This window comes from Corvus moneduloides, chromosome 2, assembly GCF_009650955.1.
Source record: "Corvus moneduloides isolate bCorMon1 chromosome 2, bCorMon1.pri, whole genome shotgun sequence".
NCBI lineage: Eukaryota > Metazoa > Chordata > Aves > Passeriformes > Corvidae > Corvus > Corvus moneduloides.
The window spans coordinates 113097334-113116061 of NC_045477.1; the positions used below are offsets into that span (position 1 = coordinate 113097334).

The following is an 18728-nucleotide window of genomic DNA, read 5'->3' on the forward strand; positions in this document are numbered from 1 at the left end:
ATTTTGCCAAGTGCTGAAGACATGCACTGCCCCTTTGGGAAAGGAAACGAAAATGCCTCAACATTTTCTTTACTGCAAAGAAAGCAAGCAAGCAATTCAAAGAAGTGATCATACATATGAAAAAACTATGACTTACAAGACCAATTTTACAGCACCAGTTTCAAATCTGACAGTGTAAAAGCAGGCTCTCATGAAGAGCCCAACTAAAGTGAAGAAAACACCCATAAACGACAAGACCATAGAGGCCAAACCCCATGTTCCAACAGCTCGGAGCAGGATCATGGTCTTCGGGAGATTTCTGTACATTTAGTTCAAAGTGGAAAAATACTACTTCTCACTGTTAAATTTCACAGCTTTTTTTCTCTTAGGTCTGATAAAATTACTCTTAACAGTCACATTTCCCCAAACATTTATAAACCAGTAGTTTCAGAATGCAGTGTGATAGGTCTGGACACACATGACTGTATACATATAAAAGATTGCTAAAATACACTTTGAAAAGCCCTGCTTATTGCTATCTCTACTTTGGAATTCAGAAGTCAGCAAAAAAAGCATGGAGGGATATTGCTTGCAGCTACCAACTTCAAGAAATATACTGGAAATCCAGAAAAATATAGCCAGTTTCTTTATACTTTCAAAAATCACATTTTGAATTGCTTAGTTATTTACAGTACTACAGTGCACCTAAAAACTGGCATTTATAGTCTAGACCAAGGATGGTCTAGTGATGTTTTTATGATGCAAGAATAATTGTTGCCGCTGTCGAAGACAACTCAGACATTGGTATAGAGATATCACACATCAATAAAACCACAAGTTCATGTTCATCTTAGTTCTACTTATGTGCAGTATTTTGGTACACAAAAGTGACTTTATTGAAATGGGACTAAAATAGTAGCTGTTATGTCATTGCTATGTTAAAGACAGGTTAATGACTTTACATAAAAATTCACGTGTTATTTCTGTAGTGCACATATAAACAAATTTTAAGCTCAGAAAAGCACAGCTGATGTGTGTTGGCTTTCATGTCTTTTTTTAAGATAGGTTCAGCATAAAAGACATTGTCTTTCCAGTTCTTACACAAAGATTAAGTGCTAGGGACAGATGGGGATAATTTATTTAGTTATTTATTTGCATCCCCAACTACCCTCCTCCTTTCACCAGCTTTTATCTGACCTGAGTTACTTTTATTTATTCCATCTTCATTCATCTGCTTCACTCCTCCCTAGTTCTCTGTAGCTTTTGGAAGAACACATAAATAATAAGATATTAAACACCACTCTTGGTCTGTTGTGACTTCTTCCTTTCATTTAAGCATATTCACGGACTTTCAAGAAGACTTCTGCTCTGTGAATAAGACTTCTGAGAATATGAATACTGAATTACTGAAATCTTGGAAGTACACTATCACCCTGATTGAGGGAGAGAGTTAGAAGTCAGAACTCTGCCATCTTTTATTTTGATATAATCACAAAATCATAAAACAGAATATTAATACACTGTATACGCGCCATAAAATGAAATTTCATCATAGCATGCACATGAAAAAGTAATGCATTTCCTAAAACCATGTCACCAGAATGAAAATTTTTCAACACCTATTAAAATTTCTTTGAAATTCATTTATTGCTCTGAAAAGCTTTAATTTTGAAAATATTTATTCCTATCAAAGGAAGAAAACCAACTGAAAAAGTTGTCCTAAGTGATACATTTGGGGGCTGAATGCAACCTGATTTAGTCTGGACAAGCCAAAATCTGAATGTTTATATTCATCTGACCCTAATACTAAAGCCAATGAGCTTTACATACTTTCAGAATTAATTTTCTAAGGTAAAGATAATTCTCTGTTGTCTAATTTTAATTCATGTTCTAGCAGTTAATCTTCTGATATTTTATGTGATTAACTTAAACCATAAGGCACTAACATGTTCATTGTACTTTTTAAAAAATTAATCCTGAGATAACTAGGAGAGTCTAGCAAAAAAGCCTCAGGAATCATGTTGAACAGCTCACACAGACATCATGCAGCCATCCCATGCAAATGTGATCTTCATTATATAAGATTTCGTCACTGCTTAAAAAAGAAGTTATGATACCACTACTTTGCTGCCTTTTTACCCTCTTATAATAACAATTTTCCTGCCCTATTAATGACAAATACGTCGTAATTATCTCTCTTCACCTTCAGCTGTAACAGCGCAGAACAGCCCTTAATCTAATTGCATCTCTAAATTCATAGGAAAACAGTCAATCATGGTAAAGTCGTGTTTGACTACAAAACCAGTAATGACTCAAACAATTGAGACCATCACCGCCTTTGTAATTCACAGATTCAGGGAAGCAACGTCACTGTGATATGAAAGACCGAAATACTTTCTGGACAGCAACAGAAGTTTGTAACTTCCGACTTCCTTGGTTCTGTCAACTTTGCCAGCCCATTACCATTAAAATAACTGCTGACATCTGGTTCAAGTCTGGGCACCAGCTCTGTGGAAAGTTCCACTTCATCTCAATTATGTCAGAAGACTGGTTTAGAGGTTATGGAACATCAATTTGTTCTGTTTCCCCTCCACACCTGGCAGCCCAAGTATATTCTTTAAAATGGTAATACAATTAATCAGTATGATGGTTTGGGAATGTAATGCAAAAATAATTAAAAAAATCCAATTTCAGAACTGCCAAATTCATTTAGTACAATCAATGGTTTAACTTAAGCCCAGGGAACCCTAGTCTCGGTTTTCTTAAAAAATACTGAAGAGCATATAAAACAAAACAAATCTATGGCTTCTTTATAGAGAATTAAGTGCTAAGCATTTCATAACAGCATTTTCCAAAGTCCAGCTAAAAATAAGGCCAACGAGAGTACTGGACTTGCAAACCAACCCCACTAATGAACAAACGTATCTGTGGTTGCACTCAGCATACCCAAAACAAGTCTGGCCTGGGTGTATAATGAACTCAGAGGCTGGAGCTTCAAATAAACCAACCTTAAAAAAAAGTGATAAATTTTTAATCTGAAAGGAAACTTTTATGTCCTTAGAGTCTCATACATACATAGTTTTTTTACTTTCTTTCTCCAACACTGCTGCATCTGCTTGCTCTGCTAGCATGAATATCACAGCTATTCCCTCTACCCCCCAGATGGGAAAGCCCTAACAGCAGCTAAGCAACTATCCTGAAAATAAAGAGTAATATCAGCCACTCATATCACCAATTTATAATAACCATACATGTCCCTATGTATACATTATTTTGCATTTGCAGGACAAATTTACTCTGACCATATCTACACCAACATCAGCAAAATACTAAACAAGATTTGAACATTCATGTCTACAATTGTTGCTCCCAGTGGTGCAAGTTCTAAGGCAAAATTTAAGGAACAAAGACAAAAAGAGTAAGAAGAAAGAATATGACTTTTACAGTTATTTTAACTCAAAATGCGTGTCAGAATTGTAGCACAAAGTAACTTAAAATAAACAGTATTTCTGTGTGCCAGAAAAGGGAGATGAATAGGGAATTGTTTAAATTTATTCTCTCTCCATTCATTAATATTCCATGAGACAATTATGATAGACTCAAAATAATTTATTTAAATTACAAAATAATTTTAGCAAACAAATTTGCTCTTCAGAACATGCTGAAACTGTTTATTAACACCATTTATTACCCCTAACAGGAGTAGCATCATTTAGTTTGTTACGGAAGACACAGAACACTGCTTCTTTTCTGCCCAAGTGGATGTGTAGCTCCTAAAGAAGATTTCCTAAGTATGACACAATTTCACACATTTGTTTTCAGAAAATACTATCACGAAGACAGCCAAATGTAAACAGATTTTTTTGTTTGGTTGTCCAGGTGTAAGTCAGCAAGAAGAGCAATCTTTTGGGAACATACAAATTTCTTTCTTCTATTTTCCTCATTTACCAAAACAGCCAAACCTAAAAGGACTGGGAATAACCCAAACCAACTGTACCGTAGCACCTTTTACAAAACAGTGGGAAGCAAGTGGCACGGGAATGCTGTGACTGCAAATTCTGGAAAGCATTCAAGATTTCCCAGTAGCATCTGTGGCAGTTTATTTTCTCACCATTGCCTACTGCAGAGCAGTAACTCCTGAAGGCCTGGAGGAAGGCACAACTGAGCCCAACATTTCAAAAAAACTTGCAAACGTTTTATCTTCATGACTGTAGACAACATTCCAGAAGAAATGATGTTTTATCCTCTAATAGATCTATTCTTGAGATCAGCTTGCTCAGTGTCAGCACTGTATTATAAATACTAACCTAGAAGTGCAACCTAGAATACATTCTGGAAACTGACAGCCAAATGCAAATACTGTTTTCTAGAGCTAAATACACAGAAAATTATACATATGAACATGTGCATAGATAGCAAGTTTATTATACATACATCTCTGGCACACTAAATGTCTAAAGAATCTCAAAAGAAGACTCTTATTTCATTGGTCCATAGCATGGAAGAATCATAACCTAACACAACAACATGCTCAATATATGTTTTCTAGGTGACATTCACAAATGCTCCATAAATAACACCTGTTTAATGTATCTACCATCAACAACAAAATAAAAGGTAACATTTCTACCTCTCTTGCAGAAGAAAATCAAGAAATCACAAGATTACTAAACCACCAAGAAATGCCCTGGAATATAACAATTGTTGCAGTGAACCATGGCCAAAGCCAGGGTCAGCCGGATCAAGTGGACCCAAAGGTCCAGTGGTTTGATGCTGCCACAGCCCAAAAGCCCTGAGCATTTATAAGGCTGTGAAAAATACATAAATCCCTGCCTTACCATTGGCTGTAGCCCTCCCCTCCCCTTATTCCTCATATTTGGTTGTATTTCCAGACAGTTCTATGTTCTTCGGTTGTTAATTGGTCCTTATCATTCCTCCCCGCCTACCCCTTCTCCCATTTGCTGTAATTCCTTCTCCCCACCTCGGTAACACCCCCTGGCTGATGTTCCATTGGTTACTGTGTGTTTGCCACGCCCATTTCATGGGGGTACATGACTCCCTGCAAGCCACGTGGCTTGGTGTTTTCTCTGTGCATTTTGGTCCAGAAAATGGACCTCATGGGAAGACTCTCTGCCTTGTTCCCACCTCCTTGCGCGCCCTAACCACTGGTGGGCAAGGCGAACACGAGCCGGTGCTTCGCTGGCCCTCCCGTGCCGTGTTTGGTCTCCGTCTGCCCCCACTTGGGGCAGGCAGAATTTTGCTTGGTGCCAGGACATCGTGCTAGCCCAGGACAGTAGAAGAGCCAATTTCTTGGCTCTTCTACTTCTCAGTTGTAAATCAGCATTTGCAAGGCATCTCTCAGAATCATGATTAGAAATCTCAGATAAGGAGAGGAAAAAACGCAAATGCGTTATGATATCACAAGTGCTATTCTGTATTGTATTTCTGTAAGTCATCACTACTTAAAAAGAAAGGGTTATAGATGATCCCTTCCATAAAATTAAGTATCAAAGAACTCATTACCATTACAGTAATTAAGAGCATTTGCATTAATTTCCAAGATGTCTGTTCGTCAATGGTTTAAAGTATCTTCTATCATGTTATTTCCAGTGGGTAAGACAGACAAAACATAAGTAATTTCAGGTCCAATTCTTGCCTGTATATAACATGGTTCCTGCCAACTTGAGTGGTCTAACACCTCTTTAAATTAAGGTAAGGAGGAAACAGAAAGACTGCAGGAATAAATTTGGAACCATCCAGGCTTGAAGCTAAATTGGATTATTGCAAAGGGATGGAACTGAGGTGTGCAAGATACCTTGGAAATGTTGATTTACAAATGAGAAGCAAAAGACCTAAGCAGAAGGAATGTTTTTAGCACCCCAGGCAACAAAGAGCTGTATAGAAAACATCCTGTACGGGCCATAGGGAGACCAAAATACAAAGCCAAGACCAAAACAAAACAAAAGATGCTCTTGCCATGTAATGCAAATTTACAGACATTTTAGTCAGGCTGATGAGAATATCAAGATCCCAATTGTAACTTACAGAATTATTTCCTACCCACCCAGATACCTTGTAATCACCCATGTATGTGGAATATCCTGACCTCAAATTCAGCACCTTGAGCTGGTGCATGCAGGGTATCAATGAAATTTACTTTTCACTTTATTACCACAAGACTTGAGATGTGAGAGGCTTCAATTCCAGCCAACTGTCTTGCCCAGGCCTCTCACAGAAATATAAATAGATGTTTAACTTTCAAAGGATCCACACTATGCTTTCTTTTCTGTGCTGTTTTTTGAAGTTTTGAGATCATCTGTTTTATGTAACGTAGCTGCAAAAATATTGCCTCTGAGTTAGCTCTGCAATAATTCACTCTTGCTGTAGCCAGTGATTGAGTAAACAGAAGCTTCTACCAGAGGCATTCTTTTCTATTATTTATTGTAATATTTTTTCACAATTTAATGAGAAAAAATTTAAAAGCAATATTTTCATCCTTTCATGTTAAATTAATTTACAGTGCTATAAGCCATAATGAAAACAGAGAAATCATCATCAAAACAGCATGCTAATAAAGACAAATTTCTACAAAGTTTCTTAACTAAACTCATAAAATGATTTTTTTCTACTTCTGTCAGGTCCAGCTTGTCTCTATTTGTTCCCAAGTATTGAGGCATGCAGTGAAAATTATATAACAATGAAAAAGCAGAAACTATGTAAGAACATAGAAATTGAGAATAAAAAATACTTTTATTTTAAGCAAATCTGATTTATATTAGTATATATTCTAAATATCTGCCCCCACCTAATGTGGAAATGTCAACCTCCAGCCTTGTGTTGTAAAGATCTTAGGAAAAAAACATAAAAATATTTAAATGAATAACGTAGCCTCAAAATTGAAATAAACAAATTAAATAATTTAAAAATCCCTACAGTTTCCTCTCCCTTTCCTCTGTCTCACCCAAACACCTGGGTAAAGAGTTTCTTTCCTGAGTTACAATTCTTTCCTCAGTTACAACAAACATTGATGATCTGTAAAATTCCTTTTGCTATGTACAGGACTTGAATCTCCCAGGATTAGGAGGAATTCATGGCTGTGGAAAAGCGGCTGCACATTTGCTCCAAGGACAGCATGCAGCATTTCTGCTTCCATGCCCTGATCACAGAACTGGATTAAACTCGGTAATGATCCTGGTTTCACCTGAGGTAGTGTGAGCCGAGCAACACCCGGGTGTATAACGTGTGTGCTCAATATCTAACAGGAAACACAAGATAATGAAACAAGCTGTCACTTAATAGCTCCTTTTGCAGAAATTACATTTTTTGGCGGTATTTTTCAGGTGGTGCTAACCCTCCATAGTATTCCATGTCCCCCAAATCAAAGGTTAAAATAAAATGACTAAATTTTTTTTTTTGAGCAAATCAACAAGCTGGGATTTAAACACTGCTGCAACCCTAACTCATGAGGCATAGAATTACAATATCACAGTTAAAAAGAAAAAGAGATGATCCATTCAGGCTAATGCACTGTTGTGACTGTAATAGGTGTAACATAAGTGAGAGCAGGTTTATTTCATAGCTTTGATCTCGCAGCTTCCAGCAGGTTTCCAGGTTCTGGAAAGAAAGGATTTGCCACTTCATTTATAGATCAGGGAAATGCTCTTTGATATAAGCAGTACAAAAAATTGCAGGACAACTGTAAGCTTTTCCCAGCAAAAGACCTTTGAAGTTCAACAGTGAAATTAAGTGATTCAGTCTTTTGGGTTTTGTACTTAGTTCTCTAGGAAGTGTGTCTCGCTATTTTTTTTTGTTGAACTATGAAGTAGTTGCAAAAAAAAAAAAGAAAAAGAAAAAAAAAAGTCATTAAAATTGTAGCAGCCTAGCAGACTGAGGTAGAAATTAAAATTAGGTAGGTTTAGTATAGTAGACAATGTATGGTGTTTCTGGGGACAATATAATTTATATCTTTAATCTGCTTAGTTACTAGTTGGTGCTCACATATCCTCCATTGGCAAAGTTCAGGTAAAACTGTAATATCTGATTCAGATACCAGAAATTAATATTTGGCATTATTAAAAAGAAGTCACACAGTCTCTTTTTAAGGTTAATTCATTTGTTTCATAACAAATTATCAGTGTAACCTGATATAAGTTCTTTTTGAATTTTTGATACCTTTTTTTTCAATCAACCTGCTATAAGCTATGAAGACTTTTAACATGAAAAAATATTACACAAAGTAAGAAAATAAAAATGTTCATCTTCAGAACTGATTAATATGCACAATTCTTAGTTCTTACGGCCTCTTTTGGTTTTACATTATCTTTTCAACTACACAGGCAGTGTGGAGATGAAGATACTCATTTTGAGTCCAGATATTTTCACTCTCATACCAACACTTCTGGTGACTCTTAGTGCATAATAGTAAATCCAACCTGAATAATCAGATGATAAGCAATGTGTTATTTTCTCTGCTACAATTGTTCATAAATACTGTGTTCTGGTTTAGATCCATAATCTGGTTAGTTGAAAGCTGCTTATTTACTGGGGCAAAAATGGACACCTAAGTCTCTGAATGCTCCTGCCATTTCTACAAGCTCTCCCACCTCTATTCTGATTTAGAACAGTTATTCCACACTGAAGGGTAAATATGAAAAACTACTGTTACTGCAGGCACTTCAACCCATTTTATATGGAAAAGAATCACAAAGGACAGAAAGCGCTAACACTTTCCCACCTGGTGACAACAGATGCAAGACAAGCCAGAACAACATCAGGCATAAATATTTCTCAGAGAGGCAGAGAAAAAAACCAAACAAATATCACTGCTTCAAACTTATGAGACATTTGTGTGGGCAGGAGGGTCAGCAGAAGACAGAGCTTAAAACCTGGAGTGATCTGGCAGAAGAAATTTTCTAGGTATATTTTAACACATTTTCATAATTATCTCTGACTAAATTAATGGGCATCATTTTGGGAAAAAGTGATCTCAGCAGTCTGAGTTTACATCTTGTTTCTCTTCTATTGCCTCATGGGCAATTGAGCGATTTAGAAGTATACAGAGTGGCAGGACTGACATGAAACTATAAGCTCTTTAACCTGTAAAAGACCACCAAATGAAGTGAAAAACCCCCACAAAACCCCCACCACATTTACACACGAGAGGGAGAGAGGGAGAACACACACACATTTTACACCAAGTTTAGGCAGCTGGTGCAGTCTGAGTTATTTAGCTACTTCTCCTACGCTCTCTCTAAGTCAGAGGAGAGGAATGTGTTTCTCCAGGAGTCAAATAGCCCCAGCTTAGCTGGACTAAACTGTCATCTGGAAGTGTTTCTCTCTTATCCTTGTCTGTGCAGAACTGGGAAGACAAGGAATTACAACCAAGCTGAGCTCACTGGTGAAAATTCCTGCAGCAAAACACATTCAGAACCAGCTCTTGAACATTTCTTCATGGTGTGAGGAGATACAAACACAGCTGCTCTTGCTTTGTACGGAGGTGAAGAAAATGGGATAACTGCATCTGGCCAGCTGCATAACTTTCTAGATTCCACCAGTTCTTATCAGAACTTAAACAGCTCATACACCATTAGCACTTAAAAGTAGGTGTCCGAAGTCAACTCTACATCACCTGCAGTAAGAATTCCAGTAAGAAGAGGTGGCACATACACAAGAAACTGGCTATGTGGCCTCTAAATAATTTTAAGGCAGACAAAACATGGGAGAGAGGACAGTACTGCATTCCCATAATCTGGTTATTCAGTACATTAAACCGATACCTGGATACAAACAGCAGAGCTTGTGGCTGCTTGCACCAGTGTTTGCATCCTGCTAACTTCACCTGAAGAAAATTCACTGGTTATTTGAAAAAAAAATGTAGCCCGCAAGGTGAACCGGTTATCTGTATAAGCCTAAACCCACACGAGAATATATATGGAAGATAATAGAATGTATATATAAATACAATACATATAAAAGTAGAACCTATATAATAGAATCTGTGAGCTTCCATCTGATTTCCAGTGTCACAGGCCCTAAATAACATCACTCAGTCTCATGAGAAACAGCTCAGTACTGCTATATTAGGGTATTTGGTAGGCATCCTAACATCAGATGACCTCCCCCCCATAAAAAATATATATATAAAATCAGAGAACTGAAAAAAAAAATAGCAATTATAAACCCTAGAAAGAGTACTAAGTAGCTATATATTTTCATTACATTATTCAATCTCTGAAAATGCATTATTTACTAACAATTTCAGGGAAGTTAAGCCCAAATCTAGTTACATTTACTGAGACAAAATACAGTAAAACTATGAAAAGTAACTATAACTTAAGGCTGGACTTTCTGAATTCTCAAACAACATGCATTTTAACCAAATGGAAAATCCTGAACACCACTTTACAATCTCCTAATGTAATACAGCACTGCCACAAAGAAGGACAAAGGTCCCCTTCCAGAAAGTTGCTAATATTATCAGTGATAACAGGTGATGAACCCACTGGAATAATTGCAAAACAGGCTGACGTAATAATTCTGTACTAATAAACAAAAAAATAGTCTTTGATTCATATGTGGGATAAATGGCAGTTTATGTGGTGAACATCAACAAAATGGAATCATCTACTCAAGAGAAAACATACAAAATGAAATGGTATCCAATGAAAATAAATTATTCAAATGAAAAATGTGACATGCAAGGATAAATGAACATGTGGAACTTTGTGCTGACTGAAGAGATTCAAATTCTTTTCAGCAGTTGAAATAAAGTCCAAACTTCTGACAGAAAATGAAATGGGACACTTGATATAGAAAAGTTACTTTTGCCAAACATTGTTGGTTCAGATAGTGGGAGTTGCTACAGTAAACAACTGCTGCACAGTGCAAATACAGAACAGCCAGTATTGTGCAAAAGTGTAAATTCACATGCAGAAAACCTGTGACATGGCAGCTATATACTCATAAAAAAGAAAATTTGGGGGCATTTCTTAGAAGACAACTATTTTTCTCAGTACTGTCTAAAAACCCTTTGCAAAACCAGTATAACTTTTCTCTGAAAATGATTTGTACTTTTTTATTTTATTCCTTATTTGTATTCTTTTTAGGTCATTGACTTCTTACATATTCAGGAAGATATCTGCCCTAAGCCAAAATTAATACTTTTCCTCAGTTATGCACTGTACAATTTATCCTTTTTATATTAATATGTTAATAACCACAATAGAATCATTTTTTCTTTTTACCTGCCTTGGGAAAATACACATTTGGTTTCACAAATGAAAAATTATGTGCTCTTTAGCCAAGTGTATTGAACAGTCTGGTAGGAGGCATAATTGCACAAGGCACAGATACCCTTTTAAACTCATCATCAGAATATATTAAAGGCTACCATTGGGTTTTTGCCTAGTTTTTACTGATTATTCACTTTTCAAAGAAATGTGCTATAAGCAATACAAAGTGACTAGAAGAACTAAATGGCAGATTAGACTGTACTAGTAAATACCGATGGTCACGGGAAGGTGGAATGGCAGAACTCTTCAAAGTTCTGGCAACCACTCAGTCTAGTTCCTGTCACTTCAAATTGATGGGCTACAGTGAAATATGACATATACTTAGAAAGATTAGGAGAAAGTCCATCCATCCCCTTTTCTGGATGTGGGACAGCCTGCTTTAGAAAAGTCTACACAAAGAGAGGCATCCTATAGAAATTACAAGGTCAGGAGAAAATGTAGGAACTGGAACCTGCTCAGAATAATGGCAAACCCTCTTATCCCTTCCATTCCATTTCTACCTGTGATTTTTCCGTGCTCTCCTCTAATAATTGTGTAAGCAACACAACAGAACCTCACACTTCATGCTACAAAAGCTTTTCCCATCTAATCTGTGTTTGAAAACCTGTGTTTAAAGATAGTAGGGTTTGAACATTGATGTACAAATGAAAAATTAAGACCATCCTCTGGTGTCCTCAATAAGCTTTTACAGAGGAAGTACATAAATCAATCAAGTGTGAATATACTAAATGATTTAGCACATTTTAAAAATTGGATTTTTCTTCTACCTTGATTATGAGAACATATGCAAATGAGAAATTAAAAGAAGAAATTTATATTCTTATTTGAAAACACCCACTTTATATGCGAGATTTCTGACAATTGAGAGCTGTTTATTTTCATGAGAATAAGTTTTAAGAGTACTTACATCTCACTCTAGCAACAGAGTACTAGATCTCTTGATAAAATGAGCCTTTTACCTCCCAAAAGAATATTAATGCTGATAAGGGGTTTTTATCTAAGTTCAGAAATGGGGAGGGCAGAAGCAGAATACACATTAATGTATCAACTCCTAGGCAAGCTGCAGCAGCAATACATTTCTGTTTTTATGATACAGACCATCCAGACTAAACAAACTGATACCAAATATTTGACAAAAAGCAGTGACAAAGTTATTTCTGATTTCTGACTACTTCTCTTTGATATCCAGCTAAGAAGAACAGAGGTATTATTGTCTTGCCCATTGAGAATCAGCACCTGAGCCTCCTGTGAAAGTATTCAGTATTTGACACTTGCTGTTAACAACAAAAGAACATTATTCCCCTTCCTCATGACTGCTAATTACAATACTGAGAAATTCATGTTTTCAAAGTAATATTATCCAATATTTTAAAAAAATCCACTCTGAGATAAAAATTCACTCTGAGGTACTATCTAGCCCTGTCTCAGATTAGGTTGTAAGAGCACTTGTGTTAAAACTCAAGATTTTGGAAATTCTCTTCTATTATTCAGTGGAGTAAGATGGCTCAGACAGTTGCTATTCTATTCCAGGTACTGTAGAACAGATTTCATTTTAGCACTGGCAACAAGTTAGTACAAAAGGCAAATATGGAGAATTAAACTTTTTAAAAAAACAGGTGAGGGAAGAAGATTATGTATGATTTTTAAAGCTTTCAGAGAACAACTATAAGCAAAAGCGACTGAAAAAGTATTTCAGAAAGGACAATGACAAAGTTTTTCAGAACAGAGAATGGAAGAACTTGAAAATTAATTACTATTAAATGTTTTTTAGTATTGAAATGAGCAAGAATATTACATATACCTTCTCTCTTCTCTTTTAGTGAGATTTATCATCTAATCCATAGATCATGTCACAAAATGAACTGTGCTAGACAATTATATACAAATTATATTTGAAATAAATTTGGAAACAATGTTTTATCTTCAAAGAACCTATTCTGATAAATAATTGAGAAATGTCAGGAATATGTATGTACCTCAGCCTTGTACTACTGTAAAAAACAGCTGCCTGGACACCTTAAAAACAGGTGAGCCCCTTTGAAGCATTGCTAGGAATAGAAAAGAGTGCTTTGCCTGCTGTTCATGTCCCTTGTTTTAGATAAAAACATCACTGTGAGAAAAGAAGGGTACTGCCCATGCTGTATATTCTTAGGTATAACTTGAGGCACTGCATATTTTTCATATTATGAGCAGCAAAACTCCTGCCTCTAATGGAAAACTACTTAGGTTATAGGCTAAGTGAGCATGAAGGTGGCAATAAAAATAAATCTGCTATGTATTTCATGCCTAAGTATTAACTTTGCTTCATTTATCGTATCCTGGAATACTTTTAGTCAGGTCTATACCACCAATAATTTGTCAGTCATCATAGATTATTTTAGAAATATTTTGTAAACTGTGTATATAATATAAAAGCATTCTCTAGTTACTGTTTAACTAGGTGTCACATGCAGTATTCGTCAAATTTCAGTCCAAAAAATCTGTGATTATATTAATCTACAGGCTTAATATTAACTGATTGCATTCATAAAGTAACAAGATAAATCCACACAAGCTTCAAAATTGTATCTAATATCACATAAGCTGCATAAAGTGTCACATACGATTATTACTAAAAAGACAGACAAGAAAAGTACTTCATACAATCATAGAATTCTTAAGGTTGGAAAAACCCTCTAAAATAATCAAGTCCAACCATCAACCTAACACCACCAATTTTACCACTAAGCCATGTCCCTAAGTGACATGGGATCCAGGGATTGTGACTCAACTACTTCCCTGGGAAGCCAGTGCTTGTTTCAATGTTTGACAGCTGTTTCTATGATAAATTTTTTCCTAATACTTAATCTAAACATGCCCAGGCACAACTTGAGGCCATTTCCTCTTAGGAGAAGAGACCAACTCCCATCTTGTTACAACCTCCTTTCAAGCTGAAAGCCTGAGCGTCTTTTCTCCAGGATAAACACCCCCAGCTCCCTCAGTCACTCCTCAGAAAACAGGACTGGCCCCAAAACTAAGCCCTGGGCAGCACCACAGGTCTCCATCTGGCAGCTGGATTGTGACTCCATTCCCCAAAACTCTCTGGGCCTGGCCCCACAGCCAGTTTTTATCCAGCAAAGAGCACACCCATCCAAGCCATGAAGAGTTGGTTTCTCGAGGAGAATGCTGGGGAAGTTCTCTTCCACACAATCCAGGAACCTCCTACACTGCTTCTTCTCTGCTGTGTTTCTCCATTTCCAGAGGACATCTGGTAAGTTGGAGTTCCCCATGAGTAAAAGGACTAGTGACTACAAGACCACACATCTGCTTATAGAATATTTCATCTTCCTCTTCATCCTGGTAGGAGGTCTATAACAGACTCCCACCAGAACATCCTCCTTGTTGGCCTTCCCCTGATTTTTAACCATAAACACTCAATGCTGTTGTCACCAGCATCAAGCTCTAGACAGTCAGAACACTCCCTTCCATACAGGGCTGTCCAACCACCTCTCCTGCCTTGCCAGTCCCTTCTAAAGAATTTATAGCCACCCATTGCACACTCCAGGCGTGTGAGTCATCCCACCATAGTGATGGCAACTGTGTCATAGTTTTCCAGCTGCAGAATGGGTTCCAGCTCCTCCTATTTGTTGTCCCTGCTGTCTGCATTGGTGTAGCTAGACTTCGGGCTATTGATCCCACCACCCTTCTGCGGGGAGAACCCCCAATTCCTGTGTGACCATTCTCAGGTGCTTCCATGCTGTCTAACCCATCAATAACTCTTGTATCTTTGAAGCCACATGGATCTCCAGCCCCTACCTCTACTGAGATGTCAGACCAAAGGACCTCACTAGCACACCATCCCTCTAACATTGGAATGCTGTCCCCAGGCTTATCTCAAGTGAGCCTGGTTTTGTATCTCTCTCTCTTCAAATTCAGTTTACTCTTCACTAAACCCTGATAACTCCTGTGCAAAGATCCTTTTCCCCCTTTGAGACAGGTGTACCTCATCTATCACCAGCAGGCCTGGTGTCATGTAAACTGACCCACGATTATAATTAACACTGTCGAGAGTTCGTATCACTAGAAGTATGAAAGCAGAAAGTGAAATTAATTTTCATCTCTCTCATATGGTTACTTATCAAATCAGGCCTCATGAGGACACAAGATGTATTTCAGCTAGAAAAAAAAAAGCAGCACATAATTATACAACTCCTTGGAGCAATGGGTTTGTATCCTTGAAAATTCTCCAGAAAGTATTTTAACTGTGTGAATCACCTCAACTATTACATTGCTGTCAGTTCAGACAAATGATGCATGCAAATGCATGCTTGTACAAACAAACAGGGTGTTTATAATGCAACATTTTAATATAATTACATCATCAGGTAATTAGAATGTGCAGTTATATGTCTCACCTTTCTCCTTCTGCTACTGAATGAACTGCTAACTACTAAGGAAAGATTAATCTTTATTAGTGACTACTGAGTTAATGGTTTGTGAACATGAAAAGGAAAACAAATGCCTAAAAATGTGAGATTTTCCTAGACAAGCAACTGTCACTATATAAAAAGTTTCTGTACATCAAGTCATTATTTTCCCAATTGTTTAAAGAAATAAAATAAAGTTTGAGAGTGTAAAGCAGAAAACCGATGGATCACTTAAAGTGAGAGAAACATCTGTACTGACAAGGGTACAAAGCTACTACTGAACTCAGAAATTTAGGTTTTTCATTATTTGTGTAGAAAATTATTTATCAAAATACTGCTTTACACCTAGTGGTTAAAAATATCAGATTCAAACAGAAAAGTCCTAGTGACTATTTTCACATTATTCAAGTCTATGGAACTGCATAAAGAGCAAGACAGAGACTGAAGATCTAAATCCATTTGTTATATTTGACCATAACTTCTATGCATTCTATAAACCCAGGGAGTCAAAGTTTCTTTCCAAAGACGCATGAGACACTGATCTTTAATCAGAAAGCACCATTTTATTTTACCTCCTAGGATCTGGATTCAGCCTGGTTGGTGAGAGAAGAAAAAAAAGACTTCATGTGGAAAAAGAAAAAAGTTGGAAAATTCTAATCCTGACTGAAAGCATTTAGGATCTTTTCTATGTTGGGGCAGGGATTGCAGTTTGACTACATATACTGGATGATAACAAACCATGTTGAGGACATGGACTGTATTTGAATGTGTCTGTTATGATACATGTACAATTTACATAGAGAGTTTCTTGCAGTACAGTCATTGCCTGATGTGTTGTGTAGGGTAAGTACATTTCTGACCCACAATACAGAGTTAAAAAAAGGCTTATCACTATTTATGTTTTATGTGGCTGATTGTATGGATTAGTGAACAATAACCCCTTTCCACAAAGCACATAAATACATACTTCTGAGACTTCTGTGACTTAGTAAAGCTCCTTTTTGTTTGAATCTTTTATATGCATAAACTGTGTGCAAACTACACATTTATGTCATGTTCTTGCTTTTCATCCTTATACATCAAAGTGAATTGTGAGAGAGAACTCCTACAAGCAGGGTGTGAAGCCTGGAAGAATCAATGCAGCAATACCTGAGAAACAGAATGAAAAGCCATAGTCTCTTTCCTGATCATCCAGCTGTCATCATAAAATTGTTCTATTGATAAAATTGTGCTCCATTACCCATTTTTAGCAAATAGATAGGCAATATTTGCACTGCTATCAGGAAACTGTACCTGTTTGAACAAAAAGCTTTCACAATAAAGACTTGATACAGAGCACTGGGTTATGACTACTGCAAATATTACCCATCACAATAAATTAATTTATTTTATAGTTAAGAATTATTAGACTACTATATAAATTTACTCTTTTTTTTTTAATCACTTATAACTAAATTTTTCACAGTATGTTTTTCATAAATAAATAAATTAAGGCATAGAGTATCCAGTGCTTTAAATATCCAGTTTTGAACTTCCTGTCAATAGCAAAATCATGCACTATGAGGGAATACAAGAAATTTCTTCACTGAAAAGGTCACTGAGCTTTGGAACAGACTGCTCAGGGGAAGAGGCTGAGTCACCATCCCTGGAGCTACTAAAAGATGTGTAGATGTGGCACTTAAGGACATGGTTTAGTGATGGCCTTGGCAATGCTGGGTTAATGGTTGACTTGATGATCTTAAAGGTCTTTTCCAACCTAAACTATTCTGTGATTCTATTAATATTGGAAGAAAGGGTCCTGCCTTCCAAACAGCCAATCAACTTCAAATTTAAGGAATTTAAGGCCTCAAGCAGATATATCTGTATTCCTCTCAATAACTGTAGTGAAGAAAATGCAGTGGAAGTATAACAACACAGTTCAACAGCACCATCTCAACTAATTAATTTTCTTTCTCCTCAAGATTCTCTGAAACACTAAATACAATATTATCTCACTTTAAGATTTTTTTCCCCCAGAGGAAAATAACTGTATGAAAACTGTCCAGCCATTTACTATGAAAATTTGCATCGTTATCTCTTTTTATTACTGCAACAGAGCGTGTTGACAATAGACTACCAAATTAACATTTCTCATGTATTTGAAAGTAATGGAGAAAAACTAATTCAGTTAAGCTACAAAGAATAAACTTGATGCAAATTATATAACTTCTATAAATATCAGATATGCTTGATAAACTCTCATGTTTCTCAAATGCCTCTATACTGAAGTGCTTGTCTTACCTGCCACTGTTTCATGAGGTCCCGAACCATTTTGGCATCCTCTAGTGTCTTTTCTTTGTGTGTAGCATCCTGCAGGACATTTGCAGTTGTTTCAGCTTCTGTAAGCCAAGCAAGGAACTTTTCGAGATCCAGGTAGAATTGCTGCAACATTCTTAGGGCTGATTCCAGAGCTGCTTCACGTTCAAAAACCCTGCACAAGTACAAATAATCAAATACATTGTTCTTTGCAAGAAAAAAACCTTAATCATTAAATCAAAATATAATAAAGACACACTAAGTATTTTTCATGTACCAGTGAAGTAGGTATGCTGATACATTAGCTACAGAACTTGCACTGTAGGTTTGGCAGGTAGGGTTCTTTTTCTATATTTTCACCTGAGAAGCAGTAAATGAAATTCATCTGATACAAAATTAAGCAAAACCACTTCTTTCTAAGTGTTATGCCTAAAATATGCAAACTGAAAATCAGAAGTAATTCCCTGGTTTGTTTTAATAAAAGATTATTTTCTTACACTACAGTGGAAATTCTTGTTTATTTTTAGAAATCACAAAATAGTTCCTGACCACTGCATGATATGATAAATTTGAAGATTAGTTTTCATGACTTAAAACCTTTGGAGACTGTGTTCAGCACCTTAAATGCTAATAACACTGAAGTTTCTGGTAGGTTTTGTGGTTTCTTTTTTTATATTACTGTTTTATTTTCAATATGAATGTGATAAATTACAAGAATGATCTCTATCAGTTACATGATAAAATACAAGTTTTAAAG

The 18728-nt window shown here is 36.4% G+C and overlaps 1 protein-coding gene across 11 annotated transcripts in view; it reads right to left on the reverse strand.

The window, feature by feature from the left end:
- DMD (dystrophin) overlaps window positions 1-18728 on the reverse strand; it is a 1179964-nt gene that overhangs the window by 223375 nt on the left and 937861 nt on the right. For all 11 annotated transcript variants that reach the window (XM_032100882.1, XM_032100878.1, XM_032100881.1 and 8 more), the window contains one exon: window positions 17957-18146. In XM_032100882.1, coding sequence (XP_031956773.1) covers window positions 17957-18146 — 190 coding nt within the window. The remainder of the gene's footprint in view (window positions 1-17956; window positions 18147-18728) is intronic.